Raw genomic sequence first — 21,185 nt, 5'->3', positions numbered from 1 at the left:
ACCACATCTGGAATATTGTGTCCAGTTGTGGCCCCTCAGTTCCAGCAGGACAGGGAACTGCTGGAGAGAGTCCAGCGCAGCCACCAAGATGCTGGAGGGAGTGGAGCATCTCCCGTGTGAGGAAAGGCTGAGGGAGCTGGGGCTCTGGAGCTGGACAAGAGGAGACTGAGGGGGGACTCATTCCTGGGGATCAAGATGGAAAGGGGGAGTGTCAGGAGGATGGAGCCAGGCTCTTCTGGTGACAACCAGTGACAGGACAAGGGGCAATGGGTGCAAACTGGAACACAGGAGGTTCCACTTAAATCTGAGCAGAAACTTGTTCGTGGTGAGGGTGGCAGAGCCTGGCCCAGGCTGCCCAGGGGGTTGTGGAGTCTCCTTCTCTGCAGACATTCCAACCCGCCTGGTTCCTGTGTAACCTCATCTGGGTGTTCCTGCTCCATGGGGGGATTGCACTGGATGAGCTTTCCAGGTCCTTCCAACCCCTCACATTCTGTAAATCTGCCCCTCAGGGCCGCGCGGGAGGTGGTTTTTGCACCAGCATCGACTAAAACCCGCCGCCTCAGTGCTGCTCAGGTTCGGGCGGGCACCTTCCTGCGCGGGGAGACCGGACTCCCCTCAGTACCGCGTGTTTTCGGCCCCATTACAGACTGCCTGAGGACTTCTTTTCAGTCAGAACAACCCGTCTCTGCCCGTAGAAACCCCCAGGAAGCGCGCGACGCGCGACCCCGAGCGCTTGAGACGGTGGCGGGAGCGAGCGCGCGCGGCCCCGCACCGCGCCTGCTCCGAGCTAACGGTCCGCGACGCGGGCGTGGCTCCGCTAAGCCCCGCCTCTCCGTTCCCGGCCTGCGCATGCGCCCTCGCCGCCGGGGGTGGGGGGCGGGGAGGAGGGAGGGCGGCGCCGGTTGGCGGGGCCGCCCCGTGTCGGCTGCGGTGGCCGCCTGAGCTGCGGCCGCCGGGAGGGAGGCGGAGGGAGGGGAGGCAGCGGAAGATGGCGGCGGCGGCGCTGCGGGCCTGGTTTTGGAACGAGCGGTTCTGGCTGCCGCACAACGTGACGTGGGCGGACCTGGCCGGGGAGCCGGGCCCGCCGGGCAGCGGTTTGCAGTACCCGCGGGCGGGCCACGTCCTCTCCGCCTTCCCGCTGGCGCTCGGCATCTTCGCCGTGCGGCTGCTCTTCGAGAGGTGAGCGCGGGCCCGCCCCCGCCGCGGGGCTCCCCCAGGGCAACGGCGGCCGGAGGCGGCCGGGATGCCGCCCGCTCCCTCCTCGGGGCCGAGTGTGCGGCGAGGCCGCCGGTGTCTCTTAGCAACGCGGGGCGGGGAGCGGCGGCCCCGGGCCCGGAGCGGGCGGGTTCCCCGGCCCCTCAGCGTTGAGGCGCTTCCGCTGAGGCCGTGGCGGGCTCTCCCTTTTTTTGCGTGGAAAGGGGACATCGTGTAGCCCTGGAGACCTGACCGGGAGTTCTGTGTGTCTGTCACGACACACGAGCCCGCAGGGCCCCTCTGTCCCCTGGGTTTGGATCCCGAGGGGCTCCTCCGGTGCTACCGGCACCTGGCGCTGAGGTAACACAAGAAAAGAGTTTGGGGAATTCACTTTTATTGGAGAACCTGCTGCTCGGCGGTCGCCTTGCTGTGTGGCTGCTCTGCCTTTCCTTGTGCTTCCCTTGCGAGTTCCTGCTTGAGGAAACAGGACTTGTTCTCATGGCCTGGTGTATTATTAAACAATTTGTGGATCCCTTGCATGACGGAAGTGTGTGCAGATCATCCTGTCTGCCCATAAACAGGTGTAATTTCTCATTTGCTTAAGTGTTCAGAGGCATCTGATATAAACTGTTCCCTGGGGCAGAGGTTTATCCTCCCCACAATGTGTATCTTATGCAGGGCAGAATGTGTGGGTGACATAGATGCTAATTACTAAAGTGGCTTATTTAGGAAAACCGTTAGGTGAAGCAGAGCGAGACACCTTGTATTCCTGGTCAGGTAGTTCATTAAACATTGATTTAATCTTGAATTCCCCCATTGAAAAGGCAGAAGTATTTCTAAGCGTGAAAAGGGCTGTAGGACTAAAGTGAGTTGGTTTCGTTTTGTGGGTTTTCTGTAAGAAGTGTGAATTTGCTTGAGCTTTTAGAAATGAAGTAAGAAGAGGGAACTGATGTAAAGTAAAAAGATAAGCAAACCGTGAAGAAAAATGAAGCAGCTCAGCAGGCTAAGAGAGGCATTTGAGGCTCTATTTCTTTTCCTCCAGAAAACTCCTGGCAGCTCAAACCGGTGCAGAGGACCCAGGAACACATGTGGTGGTGCCAAAATCTCACCGCAGCTTGGCCATAAATGTTCACACTTGCCAACAGCCAAGGAAAGGAGGTTGTGAGACAGAACGATCCCCTGAGAGGGATGTTATAGGAAGGTCTCGCTTTCCCAGCGCTCTTTAGTTCAGGTGTTTTAGTCTGGAGAAGGAGAGCAGCAGATTCTCTGGAGTGTGGGATGGTAGGAGAGATCCAGTACATCCTACCTCACCTAATAACACAGTCCTCCTGGTGGCAATTATCTACACGGCTTGTGAAATTCCTTTCGCAGTGTTAATTTAGGGAGGTAAAACTAGAGACCGTGGCTCCGTCCCTGAGAGGCTCGTTCCTTTTTTCAGCTCTGTCTTTGCTATAGTGTGTCTTGATGGTGTCCTGAAGTGAAAGCAGATTGTGAGGGCGACATCCAGGGTACTTTCTAGTCTGCTGATTTTGAAAGACCGTTTTATGTAAGAAACGCTTTTCTCTTCCCTCCTGCCACTCTGAACGTGTCATAAAAGTTCCAATTTGTCTTCATAAACTGTTGTGCAAATACCCCGATTGAGGCTTTGGGGCTGATTGTGTCAGATGTCTTCCTTGACACACATTTGGCAATGACTCACAACTTGAATTCTATATTTGCGTGGCGCTTTTGTTTTAGCCTCTCTTGATTTTGTTCTTCTCTCTCTCTCCTTTTTGCTGTAGATCTTCAGCGTGAGGAAGCGCTTTTGTGACACTGACACTCGTAAGGCTGACGCATATTTGTGCGCGAACGCTCCTATAGATTAACCTTTGCGTCACGATGGTGGTAGAATGTTCGTTAGGCTGATTCAGGCTGTCTGTGGGAAGTACATGACTGTGGAGATGAGGCAAAACTCATAGAGGAAGGTGAAGACTCAGGATGCACTTTTGTGCAGGCAAGAAGAAATAATAAAACCAAATTTGTGGGGTTTTATTGTTTTTTCTTGCTTATACTTGCCTTTATTTTCCCCTATGCATCTTGTCTTGCTGTAGACACAAAAAAAACCCCAAACCCCAGGTATCTCTGGAAACCTGGAGCCTGTTATTCATATGAAGTGTGTAATAAAATTACACTGGAATGCCCTTTGGTAACAGATACGCTGTTACTCTCCAGGTCTGAGGAAGAATCTGCAGCTTGTGCTCAAGCTGTGGGGCATGAAAAAGTGATTTTAGATGTTACTTTATCAGGTCGATCAGGAAAATTAGGGACAGTTGTGAAACGAGGTGGTTTTTTTCTTAACACAGAGAAACTACTTTAAAAATCTTACTATTTCACAGATTGTTCTTCCTTTTCAGAGCTGTAATAGAGAGTCACCAAAGCGAATGTTCCGTAAAGGATTCTGCCTTTGGGTTTGTGAAGTACAACGTTTGTTATAACATCTGTGTGCTTGAAAACTGGTGTTGGTGTCAGAATGAGTCTGTCTTAATAACCAGCGTGCAAAGGGGAGCTCGGTAGGTGTGACTTGAACTGGTGAGCAGATACCCGCTTAGAAAAGTGTAACGCAAGTGTTTAAGTGATGATAATTCTGTGCTGGGAAGGTGTGGCAGTAAGCCGACCTTGGGAATAGTTGCCGCCGTTAAGATTTATGTGGAATCATAAAATAATTTAGATTAAAAGGGACCTGTGCAGGTCACCTTGTCCTGTCCTTTCCCCAAAACAAGACCAGTGGTTTAGCCAAGTCGGGTTGCTCGTGGTCCTGTGCTGTTTGGTTTTGAGTATCCCCAAGAATACAAACCTGGGCAGCCTTTTTTTGGTGTTTAACTGCTGTTGCTATGCAGATTTTTTGCTCTCTGTGTTTTTCCCTAGGCCTGCTAGTTAAGGAAGCCAATAACTCAGGAACAGTTTCATACAAGGTTTTGTGTGGGTTTTTTCTCATCTTTAAGTAAATTATTTCTACACCTTTTTTTCCAAGGAGATGCTGTTTCTTCTCTCCTTGATGCTAAAACTTTGTATGGATCCCTATGAGCTTTCTTAACCACTCCTTCTCTCCTTCTTAAAAGAAGATCTGCTGAGCTATAAATTAACTGAACATGCAGATATGTAGATTTTTCAGCTCTCTTCCTTGAGGAAACCAGCCCACACACATCTTCAGGCCAGGATATATATATATATATATTTAATAGAGCTGTAAGCACTATGTCCCAGAAAACGAAATAAAAATCATCGGCATCCTGTAATTGCACACGTGCCGCTTTGCTGTTGCGGTACATCCTGTAGGGAAGAAGAATATAAAGATGGACACTTTTATGGGGGTCTGGCCAAAGTATTTCATAACATCAGGCCATGCTTTCTGGCTGGTAGTCTATAGAGGAAGCCGCGAGCCTTTTGAGCCGAGCTCAAAGGAAATCACCCTTTCCTTTGTGTTTTTTTTTAATATTTTATTATTTTTTTAAGCTCTCCCTGTTGAAATGAACAGGACGTCTGAAGAAGTGAAGCGGAACAGTGAAACCTGGGGCCGCGGCGTCTGTTGCTTTAATGTTGTCTGAGAGCAGGGGAGTTGCTTTGGGATTAGTTGCGATCTGCAGTTTCTCAAGGGGAAAACCCCGCAACCTGGATCTGTTCTGAAACCAAAAGCCGTAGGTATTTGGCACCGGAGCACTAGCGATGTGCTCCTGAGAATTATTGCTGTTGGAGCACTTATGCTCCTGGTTATCCTGAATTTTAATCTTTTAAACATGAGGAGAAATGGAAACAAATAGGGTGGTTGGGAAAAGCAGCGTTGTGTGCTCGATGGCACCGAGTCTTGTAAATGGAGCTCGCGTGTGTCATTGGTTCTCTTTGAAACAATCTCTGTTTCAAAGCAAAACAGATTGAGTGATGCAAGTGTTGGGTCCTTTTCAAAACTGGGTTGAGAAATAGGTCTTTTGCTCACTCTCAAAATAATTGATTAAAAACAATAATAGAAATTGCTTCTTGAAACTGCCCTTTCTTGCTCACCAGCAGGAGAGAGAACAATTCACACCTTCAGGTAACACGGGTGTTTTCCTTCAAATCCCGCGCTTGTTTAGACACAAAGGTGCAGCGAAATCGCATAAGTTTTGAACACGTATGTATTTGTTTTAGTTGCAAAACCAGGCTCGTTTTCAGAGTGTCCGTGCTACAAAACTCACCAAGTGTTGGACCAGCTTTTGGGATACGCCGCGCACACAGGACCGAGGGAACCCTGAGATCTCAGGTGTCTCACACCGAGTAACTTCTTACATCTTCCTCACTCTCCTGGAGGAAACAAGACGCTTCATTTTTCACAAAGCCATAAAAAACACCCCCAAAACTGCGTCTTTTAGGAACTGGGTGGCTTGAAGTTCCCTTATTTCTGAGCTGTGTGACACGGGGACGCCTTCTGGAAATGCAGCATTTTGTTTATAGGGCTACAAGGTTTCTTATCAGTGATGTATTATTTTATTTCCAAGTCATGAGAATCACTCGGGGGAACACATTCTGTCCTTATAAGCCGAGGACATTCAGATTTAACTTTTTATTTTAGCTACATGTACTCTACGTGCTGTCTGCAATTACCACTTGCACTAATACAATATATTACTTCACCTGTTAAGTTTCTTTAAGCAAAGTGAGTACAAATGTTCAAAAGCTTTTAGAATGTGTTTTGCAGCTGGTGACAGGTTGGGCTCCTTGTGATTTAGGCAGAGTAGGGAAATAAGGATCTTGTTTTAATCTGACTCTTTCTTTGGAACTTTTTCAGGTTTATTGCTAAGCCATGTGCCATAAAACTCGGCATTCAAGACAGTGGACCTCACAGAGCTCAGCCCAATGCAATTTTAGAGAAAGTGTTTACATCCATCACCAAGGTGAGTCCTGCTTCTAATTCTGCTGGAAACAGACACCTGTAAGTAGGAATGTGGGGCAGCTTTTTGTTTCCACTTTTCTAGTTTGAGAGAAGTTTGGGGAAAGAGACCTGGGGGTCCTGGGCACAGCAGGGTGACCATGAGCCAGCACTGGCCCTTGTGGCCAGGAAGCCAATGGGACCTGGGGTGGGTTAGAAGGGGGTGGTCAGTAGGTCAGAGAGGTTCTCCTGCCCCTCTGCTCTGCCCTGGGGAGACCACACCTGGAATCTTGTGTCCAGCTGTGGCCCCTCAGTTCCAGCAGGACAGGGAACTGCTGCAGAGAGTCCAGCGCAGCCACCAAGATGCTGGAGGGAGTGGAGCATCTCCCGTGTGAGGAAAGGCTGAGGGAGCTGGGGCTCTGGAGCTGGACAAGAGGAGACTGAGGGGGGACTCATTCCTGGGGATCAAGATGGAAAGGGGAGTGTCAGGACCAGGCTGCCCAGGGGGTTGTGGAGTCTCCTTCTCTGCAGACATTCCAACCCGCCTGGTTCCTGTGTAACCTCATCTGGGTGTTCCTGCTCCATGGGGGGATTGCACTGGATGAGCTTTCCAGGTCCCTCCAACCCCTGACACTCTGGGATTCTCTGTGATTCTGTGAAACGCATTTCACGCTGTGCACGTACACTGAGTGTGCCCTTTCTTATTTTTCTTTGCCTCTGGCACATCCTTCTTGTAGCAAAGAAAAAAATGTCTGGCCTGTGCTTTTGAACACTGAAGAGTCTTTAATAAAAACTGTTCTCTTTTTAGAAAGCTACAAGGTTCCTTCCTTTAGTTCCCTGCCTTTGTGCAAATTGTAGCAAGTGGTAATTCTCGGTTCGACAAGAAATTTCCCAGTATCTTTCACGTTCTATTGGAAAAGTGCTGCTCTTTTCCTTGAGATCTGTTCCTTTGCTGGTTTTATTGACCAGTTGTGGGAATTCCTTCCTCTTCTTTGTGCTGTCTGTTGTGGAATCGGACAACACCAGTTGTTTAGGGGAAGTGTTCAGTCCATGGCTCTGTGTTCTGTTGACAGTAGGTGTTTCTTTTGGTTGTTTCATGGCCTTTCTCTCACTTAAGCTGACAATTCTTCACTTCAGAATTACAGAATTCAAGCTGTCTGTGCTCTGTTGAACGTTGACAGTGAAATCCAGGCAGGTACCACGATAGATTTGAGTTAAACATAACTAAACAGAGGGTTTTATGTTCTGATGTGATGCTGAACTTCATCCTGAGTGGAAGAGATAAAGCACTCAGTGAATGGAAGCGAAAGGCTTTAAAAACCTCACTAACACTCTCCTCATGGGAACGTTAAAGTTTTGAGGTATTTGGAATGACGTGTGAACTGGAAAGTCCCGATGATTTGATGCTGTTTGTGGGGAGGATGTCCTTGAAATGAATGTGCAAAATGTATCCAGTTTATGAAAACAGAGCTGCATATATCTGAACCGATGCGCGAGTGTCTGCTCTTGGGTTTGGAGATTCCCAAGGTGGGGCGGCACTGCTGCAGGGGAAGGGTTTCATTGCTCTTCTGAAATCGGAGCACTGAAAATCCACCCTTGAGGTAAATTCGCTTCCAATGCAGACGTGCCAGGGAGCCCGAACCATTAAAGCCCAGTAAAGTGCACCAAGATCCGGTTGTGATGGAATTACAGCAAAGTCGTGGTCTTAATAATGAAAATCACAGAATCACAGAATGTCCAATCCCCCTGCCGGAGCAGGAACACCCAGATGAGGTTACACAGGAACCAGGCGGGTTGGAATGTCTGCAGAGAAGGAGACTCCACAACCCCCTGGGCAGAATGTTCCAGTGTTCTGTCACCCTTACTGAGAAGCAGTTTCTGCTCAAATTTAAGTGGAACCTCCTGTGTTCCAGTTTGCACCCATTGCCCCTTGTCCTGTCACTGGTTGTCACCAGAAGAGCCTGGCTCCATCCTCCTGACACTCCCCCTTTCCATCTTGATCCCCAGGAATGAGTCCCCCCTCAGTCTCCTCTTGTCCAGCTCCAGAGCCCCAGCTCCCTCAGCCTTTCCTCACACGGGAGATGCTCCACTCCCTCCAGCATCTTGGTGGCTGCGCTGGACTCTCTCCAGCAGTTCCCTGTCCTGCTGGAACTGAGGGGCCACAACTGGACACAATATTCCAGGTGTGGTCTCCCCAGGGCAGAGCAGAGGGGCAGGAGAACCTCTCTGACCTACTGACCACCCCCTTCTAACCCACCCCAGGTACCATTGGCTTCCTGGCCACAAGGGCCAGTGCTGGCTCATGGTCACCCTGCTGTCCCCAGGACCCCCAGCTCCCTTTTCCCTACACTGCTCTCTAATAGCTCATTCCTCAACTTACACTGAACCTGGGGTTGTTCCTGCCCACATTCAAGACTCTGCACTTGCCCTTGTTCTATTTCATTAAATTGTTCCCGCCCAGCTCTCCAGCCTGTCCAGGTCTCTGATGGCAGCACAGCTTCCAGTGTCACCACTCCTCCCAGCTTGGTGTCATCAGCAAACTTGCTGACAGTCACTTTATTCCCTCCTCCAAATTGTTGATGAATATATTGAACAATCCCGGCCCCAGCACTGCCCCCTGAGGCACTGCACTGGATCCAGGCCTCAACTGGACTCTGCCCATTGACCACGACTCTCTGGCTTCTTCCCTCCAGCCAGTTCGCAGTCACCTCACCACCCGCTCATCCAGACCGCACTCCCTCAGTTCAGCTGTGAGGATGCTGTGGGAGACGGTGTCAATGCCTTACTCAAGTCAAGGGAGATCACTGTAGATCAATTTAATGTTCTTCATAAACTTAGATAACAGAAATGATGCCGTCTCTACGATGCCCTTTGGGAATATTCAAATATCTGATGTGTTAAACTGACTTTCACTTTAAAGTTTCCTTAAACTTGCAGTGAGTAGCAACGTTCCATGTGTTCAGCTTTGATCTTCCCGAGTTCTGGACTGTTTGAATTGATGTGCAAGTTCTCACAGGTTGGACAGGACGTTTTAAAACCTCCTCCCCCCAAATTAAGAAACAGAACAATTGCGTTCTTTGTCGTGACGTGCTGTCGAATGATGAAATAGATGAGGAAATGTTAAACCAAAAGCATTCTGAGTCATTAAGTAATTAGTGGCTTATGAAGACTAAACTTGAATTAATATTTGTGGCGATGGGTTCCTGCCTCTAGTCTGGGTGTAGTGCCTTCCTAGTGTGCGGTTTTTGTTCTCTGCATCATTTCTATCATAGTCCGGAGGGTTCTCGGACTGAAAGCGGGTTGAGAAGCAGCAGAAATGACCCTTGTTTCATTTTCCCCTCAGTCTCCAGATGGAAAAAGGTTAGAAGGCCTGTCAAAGCAGCTGGACTGGGACGTTCGAAAGATCCAGCGCTGGTTTCGGCAGCGGAGGAACCAGGACAAACCCACCACCCTCACCAAGTTTTGTGAGAGCATGTATGTTTGTGCAGAGGCCAAGATGTGGCTTCATCTTAAACTCCAGCCGTGTGTTCTTTTCGAACTGACACTGCTCACCTGCTGATTTAAGCTGGTGTCTTGGGGTTTTTAATTTCATTTCACTTCATTCTTTTGTTCTTTATCTCCTCCTGAACACTTGCATTTACTTCTGTTAGTGTAGTAGCATCTGAATACTTTTCCTGACTTATTTCTTCTGTGCTGCTTTCTCTCCTTTCCAGTAACTTTCTTCATCTTAATTCTCCCCCCCAGTGTGGTTTTGTCTACTTAAAGCCACAAGGTAAGAGGGACAAATACATTTATTAGGATACCTTCTGGATAACAAGAACTTGTCTTGTTATCTTATTGTATATTAAAACATATGAATGATGCGTGTTCACTCTGAGCTTTATTTCAAATGTTGCTGTTGATGCAAACTAGTGTGTGGTGTGAAAACTCTTCAATAGGTTTATTCTTACATTAAGCATTTAAAAGTGAAGGATTACCATTGGTGGGTGAAAGCTTTTCATTTGTTGTTATAAATGTTAACCAGAAGCTATTTCTGAGTTTAATTTTTGCTTCTCTTTCCAGGTGGAGGTTTACATTTTATTTAAGTATATTTTTTTATGGACTCAGGTTCCTCTGGACGGTGAGTTCTGTCTCCCCCTCTATCTCTTGATGATAACGTTCTGATGCAAAGGGTGGAGGAGCCGACTAGGAGAGGTGCACTGCTGGACCTCATCCTCACTGACAAGAAGGGGCTGGTTGAAGCGGTAAAGGTTGAGGGCTGCCTTGGTTGCAGTGACCATGAGATGGTGGAGTTCAGGATCTCCTGTGGCAGGAGCAGGATAGCAAGCAGATTTGCAACCCTGGATTTCAGCAGGGCAAACTTTGGCCTTTTCAGGCAATTGCTGGGGGAAATCCCATGGGCAAGGCTGCTTGAAGGTAAAGGGGCCCAAGATAGTTGGTTGATGTTCAGGGACTGTTTCTACCAGGCACAAGATCTGAGCGTCCCGACACATAGAAGTCAAGGAAGGGAGCCAGGAGACCTGCGTGGTTAAACAGGGAACTGCTGGGTGTGCTCAAGTGGAAGAGGGGAGTTTCTAGATCATGGAAGGGGGGGCTGGCCACTTGGGGAGAATATAAGGCTGTTGTCAGAGGGTGTAGGGAGGCAACGAGGAAAGCTAAGACCTCCTTAGAATTACACCTGGTGAGAGGGGTCAAGGACAACAGGAAGAGCTTTTTCCAGTATGTGGCAGATAAAACTAACAGCAGAGGCAGTGTAGGCCACTGATGAATGAGGTGGGTGCCCTGGTGACAGAAGATACAGAGAAGGCAGAGTTACTGAACACCTTCTTTGTCTGTGTCTGCTGTGCCGGAGGCTGTCCTGAGGATCCCGCACCGCTGAGGCCCCAGAGGAGGGCAGGACAGTGGAGGAGTTTGCCTGGGTTGATGAGGACTGGGTTAGGGAGCACTTAGGCAATCTGGACATCCATAAATCCATGGGTCCGGATGGGGTGCACCCGCGGGTGCTGAGGGAGCTGCCTGAGGTCGTTGCTGGACCGCTCTCCATCATCTTTGCCAAGTCTTGGGAAACGGGAGAGGTGCCTGAGGACTGGGGGAAAGCAAATGTCACTGCAGTCTTCAAAAAGGGCAAGAAGGAGGAGCCGGGGAACTCTAGACCGGTCAGCCTCACCTCCATCCCTGGGAAACTGATGGAACGACTTCTCCTTGGTGCCATCTCAAGGCATATCAGGGCTAAGAGGGTCATGAGGGGCAGTCAGCATGGCTTCACCAAGGGGAAGTCGTGCTTGACCAACCTCATTGACTTTTGTGAGGACATAACAAGATAGATGGATGATGGCAGAGCAGTGGAGGTGATCTCCCTTGACTTGAGTAAGGTATTGACACAGACTCCTGCCCCTCTACTGTGCCCTGGTGAGACCACATCTGGAATCTTGTGTCCAGTTGTGGCCCCTCAGTTCCAGAAGGACAGGGAACTGCTGGAGATTGCAGCCAAACAGTCCTGTGGTGCTCAACTGCCTTATGTGATTGGGAAGAAAATAAACCCGGAATTATAACTTACCTTGTACTTTTTAGGCACCCTGGTTTTGGGACACACGACAGTGCTGGTACAACTACCCTTTTCAGGTAGGATAGAAACACCAGATTCCAGCTTTTTGTACAATTCTGGGTGGTGTTTTGTTAATGGTAGCAGATTGAAACTCAGACTTGTGTGGTTTTTGTTATTCCGTGGGGTGGATGCTGCATAAATCATGCATTAAATTATACTGGTAACTTATTTACAGTGTTGTTTTCATGCTGTCTGGTTGTGTGGAGCTCAGCCAGTCTGTGCTTTTCTGATCAAGTAGGAGCTGTAAATACTGACAGGGGAATCTTGCTCCTTGTGAATAAAGCTCAAACACACAAGTATGTGTGACTAAGCCCGGAGTAAGATGTCTGGTGCTTAAGCTTGTTTTTACTAAACCTTAATTCTGGATCTTTTAACGTACGTGTCGGTATTCTAAAGAAACAGAGCGGGATGGGAAAGAAGGAAAAAGTTCATTTTAATGTACTTTTTGAAGTATTTGTTTTCTAACTGTTCTCTCGTTGTTTTCCAGCCTCTAACATCCAGGCTTTATTATTATTATATCTTGGAGCTGGCCTTCTACTGGTCTCTTATGTTTTCTCAGTTTACAGACATTAAACGGAAGGTGAGATGAAGCAGAATTGCACTGATTGCTTTGCTAAATAGATAGATTACCAAAAAATGTGAGCGTGCCTGGCCGGTAAAGTTAAAGCACAGTAATATCTGTGTTTTCTTCCTCATTCCCATCTTTGTGTAGTCTGCCTCCTTCTCTAATCACTGCCCAGCCCTGGAGACGAGGGAGGAGCGAGGCTGATACACAACCCGCTGTATCCTTGAGTGTCCCTTTCACCTCCCAGGAAAGAACGGTCACTCAATACCTCCCAATAAAAAGTTACTAAATAATTGCATAAAAAGCAGATTTAATTAGAAAGCTTACAAGAAAACCTGAAAATGAAATGCTCACATAGTACCTTGCTGAGCTGGCTGAGAAAATGACAAACACAAAGCAATAATAAATGTTGTTTTGAAAGGAGTTTTTCATGTGTGTAGCAGAATGATGACTTGTCGCAATTGCCGGAATCCAATTCCATTGCACTGCGTTCCAGGGTTTGGCTTATTGTTGCTGTTGGAAAACAGTTCGTAGTAAATCATGGTTTATTGCTTCTGTTGTACAAAGTGCAAAGTAGCAAATGAGCCCAGTTCTTGCATTGACTGTTCAGAAAGAACATTGGCCTGGGATTTTTTTCTGTACAATATTAGCAGGTGAGGCATTGCAGAATATCTTGTAGCTGCAGAAAGAGTGATAACAGCATCTATGCTACTGTTTATTATGTTGAATTTTGTACTCTGACTTTACCAAAGTGAATTATGTTCCCCACTGTTTGACAGCCAAAGATTCTTCATTAATTTTTTCCCTATTTCCAGGACTTCCTGATTATGTTCGTCCATCATTTGGCAACAATTGGTCTCATTACATTCTCTTACATGAATAACATGGTGCGGGTTGGAACTCTGGTGCTGTGCCTCCACGACGCATCAGATTTTCTGTTAGAGGTGAGTTTCCTTTCCCGTCTTTGCCAGTGTGGTCTCAAAGGAGCGAGCTGCCTTTCCCATTCCTGATAAACTGCATTAAATATGCCATAAAACTTGCGCTGCTGATCCTGCCTTGTCAGCTTTTCTTCAGAACCGCTTTAGCGCTGAGAATAATCCCTAAATGTTCCAAACCCCTTGCAAATGTGATGGCTTGAAGGGTTTTTGTAGCTCTACAGCCTGGTAATTACACGAGTTCACAAAGGGAATAATATTCTCATGTTTCTTGTCTCTTTTAGGCTGCAAAGCTGGCCAATTATGCCAAGTACCAACGTCTATGCGATGCTTTCTTCATGCTCTTTGGTGTCGTATTCATTGTTACACGGTTGGGCATTTATCCTTTCTGGTAAGCACCTCAAGCTGTAAGATTTTATTTGTTTTTCCAATCCTTTAAGCAAAACCTTTGTATTTAGACCCCTTGCAAGCACTCCAGCCTGTCCCTTAAGGCAACACGAAGCTGCAGACAACCCAAACGCCGTTCAGAGCGGTACGGTCCATGAGGTAGATGAAGAGAAACCTCTCAACAGCCAGCGGAGGGAGCATGAAAAGTGTTCAGACTCCCAAAGCACAGCTGGCCCCGCTCCCGCGGCCGCACAGCGGTGACAGCGCGCATCAGCTGGAGCCAAGGCAGCCGCTGGCTGCTCTGAAACACTCCAAGCGTTGTTTGCTTCTCTTAAGAACTTTTGGAAGTAGTTATGAATGAGGCATAGTCTCTTGAGGTAAGTTTGGGGTTTTTTTTTGAGTATCTGGCTTAGTCATCGCAGCAGTTTCTGATTCTTATGACACTCGTGTCCTGTGCTTGTGTCGTGACTGTTCAGAGACTGAAATAGGTCTTGGGTTTCTTGGGAGTTGAAACTCTGGCTAAATGGCTTATAGCTAATCACACTGTAATGAGATTGCCTCTCACCACATATAATCGTGGAATAATTTGGGTTGAAGGGACCTTCAAATGTCACCTTACCCACCCCTGCCATGAGCAGGGACATCTTCAGCAGCTCAGGTTGCTCAGAGCCCCGTCCAGCCTGGCCTGGGATGTCTCCAGGGATGGTTCATCTACCACCTCTCTGGCCAACCTGGGCCAGGCTCTCAGCACCCTCAGGACAACAATTGCCTTTTATCCAGCCTGAATCTCCCTCCTGGAGTTTAAAACCATCACCCCTTGTCCTATCCCAACAGGCCCTGCTCAAAAGTCTGTCCCCATCTTTCTTCAGGCCCCTTTTAAGCACTGAAAGGCTGCACTAAGGTCTCCCCGGAGCTTCTCTTCCCCAGCTGAACACCCCAACTCTCTCAGCCTGTCTTCAATAGCTCAGGCTCGGTGAGCTGGTTCTCTTGATGAGCCGTTATCCACTTCTTGTTTCTGTTGAAAGACTGTGGTGAAAATTTGCTCACACCTGATTATTACTTAGTTTATTTCGGTTTTACTGCATATATTTATTTCCCAGGCAAGGGACAGCTTGTGCTCCCATTCTTTTTGGGTGCCTTGACAATCGGCAGAAACAATACTTAGGCTTTGGTATCAGGCCTGCAATTAAAGCTCTTGCTCGTTTTCCAGTAAATGCACCGAAGGGGCCTGGATAAGGAAGAGCTTTAATTGCTGTGTCTTCCCAGGCCCCTTCCAGTGACAGATGAGATAGCTGTCATTGTTTTTATTGCTCTTGTCTGTCATGAGGTCATGTTCTTGCATCAGGCGATTGCTCAGCAGCCCTTTAAATCTTTAATATACTTTCCACTGGCTGTAATGTAATTCCTCAACTTTGCAGAGAAATCTGGCAAGTTTGCAGACCCTGTGCTATTTCATTTCACGTATATTCCCTAATTAGTAGCACAAAACATCCACAGATCTCTGGAATTGTATTTAATTCACCCATAAGCTGTGAGTTAGATGTTTCCGTAGCTGCATTTTGGGGGACTCGGGTGGTTCTTTGAGCGGCTTGTTTTTCTTGTGAAACAATAAAAGCTGTGTAAAATTACTGGCATCTTTAAAGGTCTCTCCATACCTCTCTACTTCATAAAATCTACAGTGTTTATTAAATTACTGAAGTACCGGCAATAACTCCCAGAGACAAGAACAGCAAAACAGCAATGAAAGAAGAGCACAAAGCTTTGTCCATAAAGCGGTTTCTTGTTCCAGCTTGGCAGGAGGAATCTATAAAAATCTGAGGGAAGAGAAGAGAGCACAGGGAGAAGGGTCAACTGGGAACAAAATTCCTTCCTGATCCTTAAATATGGGTGAAGGCTGCACAAGTATCAACGCATTCATGGTTGTTTTGGTGACCAGTGCAGCTTGACATCACTTCCTGTAAAGTTATTACAAATGCTTGTGCTTTTATGAAGCAAATTGGCAGCAGATCCGTCTGTGTAACCACATTGCAGAGCGCTCGCGTCTCCTGTTGGTTGCTCAGTTCAAATGTTTCTAATTAGCTTTAGTCTGTCTCCTGACTCTGGCAAGAGAGGAACTGCATCGCGGCTCTGACAGGAGCAAAGCAACAGACGCTTCAGTGAGATACAAACCGTTGTGCATCTGGCTGGTCGTCTTAATGTAGAGCTGGAAGCCGTCTTACCGGCACAGCCGATCTAAAACGTGTTTCTGGGTCTCTCTTAGGATTTTGAATACAACCCTGTTCGAAAGCTGGGAGCTGATCGGTCCTTACCCTTCGTGGTGGCTGTTCAACGGGCTCCTGGTGACCTTGCAGGTCCTGCACGTCATCTGGTCCTATCTCATCGTTCGCACTGCCTACAAAGCCCTCGTGCGGGGAAAGGTGAGACTGGGTGGCCGCTTTGGGGCCTCTCCTACGAGCCCTGTTAAGCGATCATGAGAAACCAGGCCCTTTGGTGAGGGCTGGTATGAGATCTCGAGGCACTCGCACCAGGAGTGTTTTGTAAAACAGCAGCTTTTGCCTTAGTTCACAGTATCACAGTATGTTTGGGATTGGAAGGGACCTCAAAAGATCATCTAGTCCAATCCCCCCATGGAGCAGGAACGCCTAAGTGAGGTTACACAGGAACATGTCCAGGCGGGTTTTGAATGTCTGCAGAGAAGGAGACTCCACAACCCCCTGGGCAGCCTGGGCCAGTGTCTGTCACCCTCACTGAGAAGAAGTTTTTTCTCAAATTTAAGCGGAACCTCTTGTGTTCCAGCTTGATCCCATTACCCCTTGTCCTATCGTTGTTTGCCACCCAGAAGAGCCTGGCTCCATCCTCATGGCACTCACCCTTTATATATTTATATATTTATAAACATTAATGTTTATAAATAAGTCTCCTCCAAACTAAAGAGCCCCAGCTCCCTCAGCCTTTCTTCATAAGGGAGATGCTCCACTCCCTTCATCATCTTCGTTGCCCTACGCTGGACCCTCTCCAGCAGTTCCCTGTCCTTCTGGAACTGAGGGGCCCAGAACTGGACACAATATTCCAGATGTGGTCTCACCAGGGCGGAGTAGAGGGAAAGGAGAACCTCTCTAGATCTACTAGCCACCCCCCTTCTAACCCACCCCAGGTACCATTGGCTTCCTGGCCACAAGGGCCAGTGCTGGCTCATGGTCACCGTGCTGTCCCCAGGACCCCCAGGTCCCTTTCCCCTACACTGCTCTCTAATATGTAATTTCCCAACCTATACTGGAACCTGGGGTTGTTCCTGCCCAGATGCAGGACTCTACACTTGCCCTTGTTAAATTTCATCAGGTTATTCCCCACCCAGCTCTCCAGCCTGTCCAGGTCTCTGATGGCAGCACAGCCTCCAGTGTCACCACTCCTCCCAGCTTGGTGTCACCAGTAAACTTGCTGATAGTACACTCTATTCCCTCGTCTAAATCGTTAATGAATATATTGAATAATTTATTGAATAATATTGGCCCCCTGAGGCACTGCACTAGATACAGGCCTCAACTAGACTCCGCACCATTGACCACCACTCTCTGGCTTCTCTCCTTAAGCCAGTTTGCAACCCACCTCACTGCTCTATTGTATGCACCACACCTCCTCAACTGAGCTGTGAGGATGCTGTGGGAGACTGTGTCAAAGGCTTTACTGAAGTCAAGGTATAGACCACATCCACCGGTTGCTCTGCAGACGAGTTGCTGGCTATGTCCAAAGGCAGGGCCGCTCTCGAGAGGACGTTCTGGTCGTGCAGGGGAATCACCCCATTTTCCAGTACATTCCAATGTTGTTATAATAATGATGATGACAAACTTATGTGCTTCGTTTGCAGTTTAAGGTGGTGGTAGGCTCTTTTTTGGACAATCATATAGGATGTTTTCCAGCTTCACTTGGTTCTCAGGCTGTGATGAGGGTTACGCATCTTCCACTCATTAGCGCTAATGCACGTCTGGCTTGGTATAAGCCAGGTATGCAGAGCAGTTCTCAGCAATGGTTTGAGTGTTGTCACGGGGATAATGGGGTGCAATCCAGCTTCACTCATGAGTATTTTAATCTTAATTCATGTTGGGAGTCTTAGGCAGAGGGAGGGTGAAACTGCAGCAGCTGGTCACCAGCAGATAGCACCCTGAAAGTGAACAGTGCTCACTTGCTGAGCCAAAAGCTGCGGTTCAGCTGCAGTGGGATGAGGCAGGACAAGCCAATCTAGGAACTAATTTGACACCCAGCCTACCCATCCAGAGAAGCCACTTCCTTCACAGCTACCAGAGGGCAACAGCGATTTCATAGCACAAATGCTTTTTCAAGTCAGAAATTTGGTATTCTGAGCTGTACTTGATTTTGACTTCTTAGCTGCCCCATGGAATGTAATCTTGAAAAATACTTCTATCGCCGTTGTCTGTGATTGTCAGAATGCACGTTTCAGGGTCCGCACGTGATCTTTATCTGTTCCCCACAGCTGCTACTGCAAATGTCTGATTTTCTGTCTGTGCAGCTGTTCCTGTATCCTGAGTTCTACATCTTTTCCCTTTCCTTGGTTCTCTCCTGTCCAGGTGACCTAGCCAGAAAAAGGACTTTAAGCTCTGTCTTCTTCATTCTTTTCTCCCTCCTTTTCTCTGTGCCAGATGGGAGCTGGACAGTTTCATCCTTTGCATGTAAGTGCGATCTGTTTGTTCACTGAAACGCATCTGTGGTTGTTTCCAGGCAAAGACAAAAGCAAAGCTGTGGCCTTGGGGCTTTAGATGGCTGGTGCCTTTGCTTAAAGTGTTTCTTTCCCCGGCTGATGCTGTGCTGGTTCTGGCAGAATGCTAAAATGCACGTTTTTCCAAAGGTCAAAGCAGTATCCTGGGGGTTGTTCTTATCTGCTGTCAGCTGGCTGCACGACCTTCACCTTCCTGCTTTAATACGCCCACAGGGACTCTGATATCTGCTCATTAGCACAGTGCTGAGTGGAAGAGGAGAGGGGAAAATGCAACGCATTTTGCAAAAAGGAGAACAGCGACCTGTCCTCCAAATAATGGGAAAAATTTAAAGGGGTTTCTGCTTCCTGCCAGTGACCCTTCGAACTTCCAACACAGCAGGAGAGGCGGGGAAGGATATCCAAAGTTCTGGTGACAGACAGAAGCCAGTTCGTCCAACAGGCCTGTCAAAACCAACCCTGGAGATCATTAACTTGCCCTGACTTGCTGCCAGATCTTCCCTTGAGTTCAAAACCCTCCTGCCTGGTGCTGTTCAAAAGCCCAAACCCCAACTCAAGGCAAGAATGAAATCCCCAAATCCTCGGGAAGGCGCTCGCTGCAGCAAAGCGCTTGCTCGTTAAGTAAATTAAGGTTATTAGTTGTGAAGGCGGCAGTGCGGAGAGCCTGGCTTGGGGTGCACAGCGCACGGGCCGTTCACGCGCTCGCTGCTTGGCACTGCGGAGTTTATGGCTCTGGCTTTTCGCCACCAACCGAGGCGCTTGTTTGCGCTTTGGGCCGGGCTTAGGATGGGCTTAGGATCCCTTCCCTTCCCCGCCTGTGCTGGACGGTGCCCTCCTGCGGCACCCGGAGCAGCAGCGTGCGCCTGGATCTGCTTCGCAAGCTTCAAAATCCCAAGTACAAACCAAACTCCGCTGGGTTTGCAGTCGGGGTTTTAACTAAAGACACAGCCCTGTAAAGTAAATCCAGAACTCCAGGCTGAGATGCTCCTTCTGCTCCAGAGCGGGTGTTTGCTGGATTGGATGGGTGTCTTTGTTCTACCGTCTGAACAGGCTTTTGCTCGTAAACGAGTTCTCATCGACAAACCACACGCTGTGAGAATGGGGGAAGCACTTTGTGCAAACAGTGATCTGATAAATATAGCTGGTTAATTTTTAAATTCTCAAAGCCACTCCCTGTAGGACAAAATGTTCTCTCTGAAGCTGATACATAAGTGTTTTGGGTCATCATACCCACTGATGATAATGGTGTGAGGAGTTTTTTGACTCAAATGTGTTGTTTGGAAGGGTGACCTTGAACCCATCTAGAATGCAGGTCTTGGAAGACAAGACCAACCAAAGGTCTGTATCGTCCTCTGGTCTGGTGAGAGCAAACCACGTGTGGTGCTTTCACCGATGTGCAGAGTCATTGGAAAATGGAACTCGTAGTCCCAAACTGTCATTTTCAGTGGCTGTGTCTTGCATTCTGTATATGGTGACAGGTTCTTCCTTGTGAGTTTGAAGTGATTCAGGTCAAATGTAGAAGGTAACTGGTTAATCACATGGACACAACCTCCTAACTACTGTTTTCTGCCATTTTTTTGTTTGGTTGGGTTTTTTTTTCATCTTCCCTTCTTCCCTTTCCACTCCCAAATTTCATTTGCCGTGTTTAGGTATCCAAAGATGACCGCAGCGATGTGGAGAGCAGCTCTGAAGAGGAGGACGTGACCTCTAACAGCACAAAAGGAGTTCTGAGCACTTCAAGTAACGGCTCCAACCGCAGCAACGGCCACGTGGCCAGCGGGCAGTGGACAGAGGAGGAGTAAGCTGTGCGTTGGCCTTGAGCAAACACGAACTTGTCTTTAAATATCTAGATGTGTTGAGCTCCACATTCCCGAGTGATCTTTAATCAAGATACCCCTTCCCCAGAAACCTCCAGCAAATCCGAAACGGGCACAATCCAGACCAGTCAGAGGCTTTGCGCGACAGAAGGGATCAAGCTGATGACTTGGGGCAAAAACAAAGCCACAGGTTTCACTTTAAGCCATTTTGTACTTCAGTCTTAGTCCCATCGATATTTGCAGAGGTATCTTTGTTTGTGACAAAGCGGTTTTTACCAGGATCAACTCAAGGCGGAACAAGTTTGGCTGCTGAGCGCAGGAGGGGTCCCGGTGCCGTTTCGGTGACGGTTGCTCCGGCGCAGCGGGTTCGGCGCCTCCTGGAGCACTCCACAAACCACGGGAGAGCGCGGGGCCGCGGTTCCAGGCCCAGCTCCCCCCCTGCAGCAGAGACTCTTGTGTTCTCAGTCCTGCTGCGAGCGCTCGACTCCAGCCAAGCTTTGAGTTGGACTGTGCGACAGCAGGAGCACCGCTCGAACTCGCCATGCGCGCCACCGAGGTTGTAGCTGAAGTATCTCTGCTGTCATGAGGGACCAGGCCAGCGTTTGCTGCCGCTTTTGGTGCTGCAAGCCCCTCTGAAGTCTTGATTACCGCCTTCCGAAACGGGGGAGGGGGGGTGGTTTCTTGCCCCTGAGACAACTCTCACAATACATGCCTTTTAAAACTTCTTTTCTGTTGCAAGTTGTGGTTTTGAAGGTGTTTCTAGACCTACTGGACACAGTTGGCTGAGCCAGGGGGGACCAGCGCTGGTGTTAAACAGAACCTGCTGTTTCAGTCGGGGCGGAGCGGACGGTGCTGCTCTGACTTTGCGACCGTGCGGAGGAATCAGGGGCTGGGGGGGCGGCCACACTTTAGGCTTTGCTGGTTTGTATTTTTTTTTACTCAATGGTACTTGGGGGCAATGGAAGGACCAGAGTGTCAATCATGAGCAGAATTTCTGGAAACCTCTTGAGTTGTTACCATATTTTTTTTTTTTTTACTCTTATTTCTGATTAAAAGATGCTACAGAAACTCAGT

At 48.3% G+C, this 21,185-nt stretch overlaps 1 protein-coding gene and 1 long non-coding RNA gene across 3 annotated transcripts in view; one reads left to right on the top strand and one right to left on the bottom strand.

Moving 5' to 3' along the window:
• Nucleotides 1–893: 893 nt before the first annotated feature.
• CERS5 (ceramide synthase 5) lies at nt 894–21,179 on the top strand. 2 transcript variants are annotated; one of them, XR_010468476.1, is made up of 11 exons: nt 894–1,179; nt 5,993–6,098; nt 9,417–9,547; nt 10,136–10,193; nt 11,645–11,695; nt 12,166–12,258; nt 13,059–13,187; nt 13,463–13,569; nt 15,826–15,982; nt 18,149–18,250; nt 19,944–21,179. XR_010468476.1 is itself a non-coding variant. In XM_065043619.1 (10 exons), the coding sequence occupies exons 1-10, from the start codon at nt 989–991 to the stop codon at nt 20,094–20,096; spliced, it is 1,176 nt and encodes a 391-aa protein (XP_064899691.1). In that variant the 5' UTR covers nt 894–988; the 3' UTR covers nt 20,097–21,179. The 2 variants fall into 2 exon arrangements, 1 of the variants encoding a protein (XP_064899691.1); XM_065043619.1 differs by lacking the exon at nt 18,149–18,250.
• Nucleotides 12,537–21,185, bottom strand: part of LOC135576689 (uncharacterized) — a 191,757-nt gene continuing 183,108 nt past the window's right edge. The window contains exon 2 of the long non-coding RNA XR_010468477.1: nt 12,537–14,179. This is a non-coding gene — a long non-coding RNA (uncharacterized LOC135576689). The remainder of the gene's footprint in view (nt 14,180–21,185) is intronic.

Source organism: Columba livia, chromosome 29 (genome assembly GCF_036013475.1).
Source record: "Columba livia isolate bColLiv1 breed racing homer chromosome 29, bColLiv1.pat.W.v2, whole genome shotgun sequence".
Classification (NCBI taxonomy): Eukaryota; Metazoa; Chordata; class Aves; order Columbiformes; family Columbidae; genus Columba; species Columba livia.
This window is presented reverse-complemented; position numbering and strand designations above follow the sequence as displayed.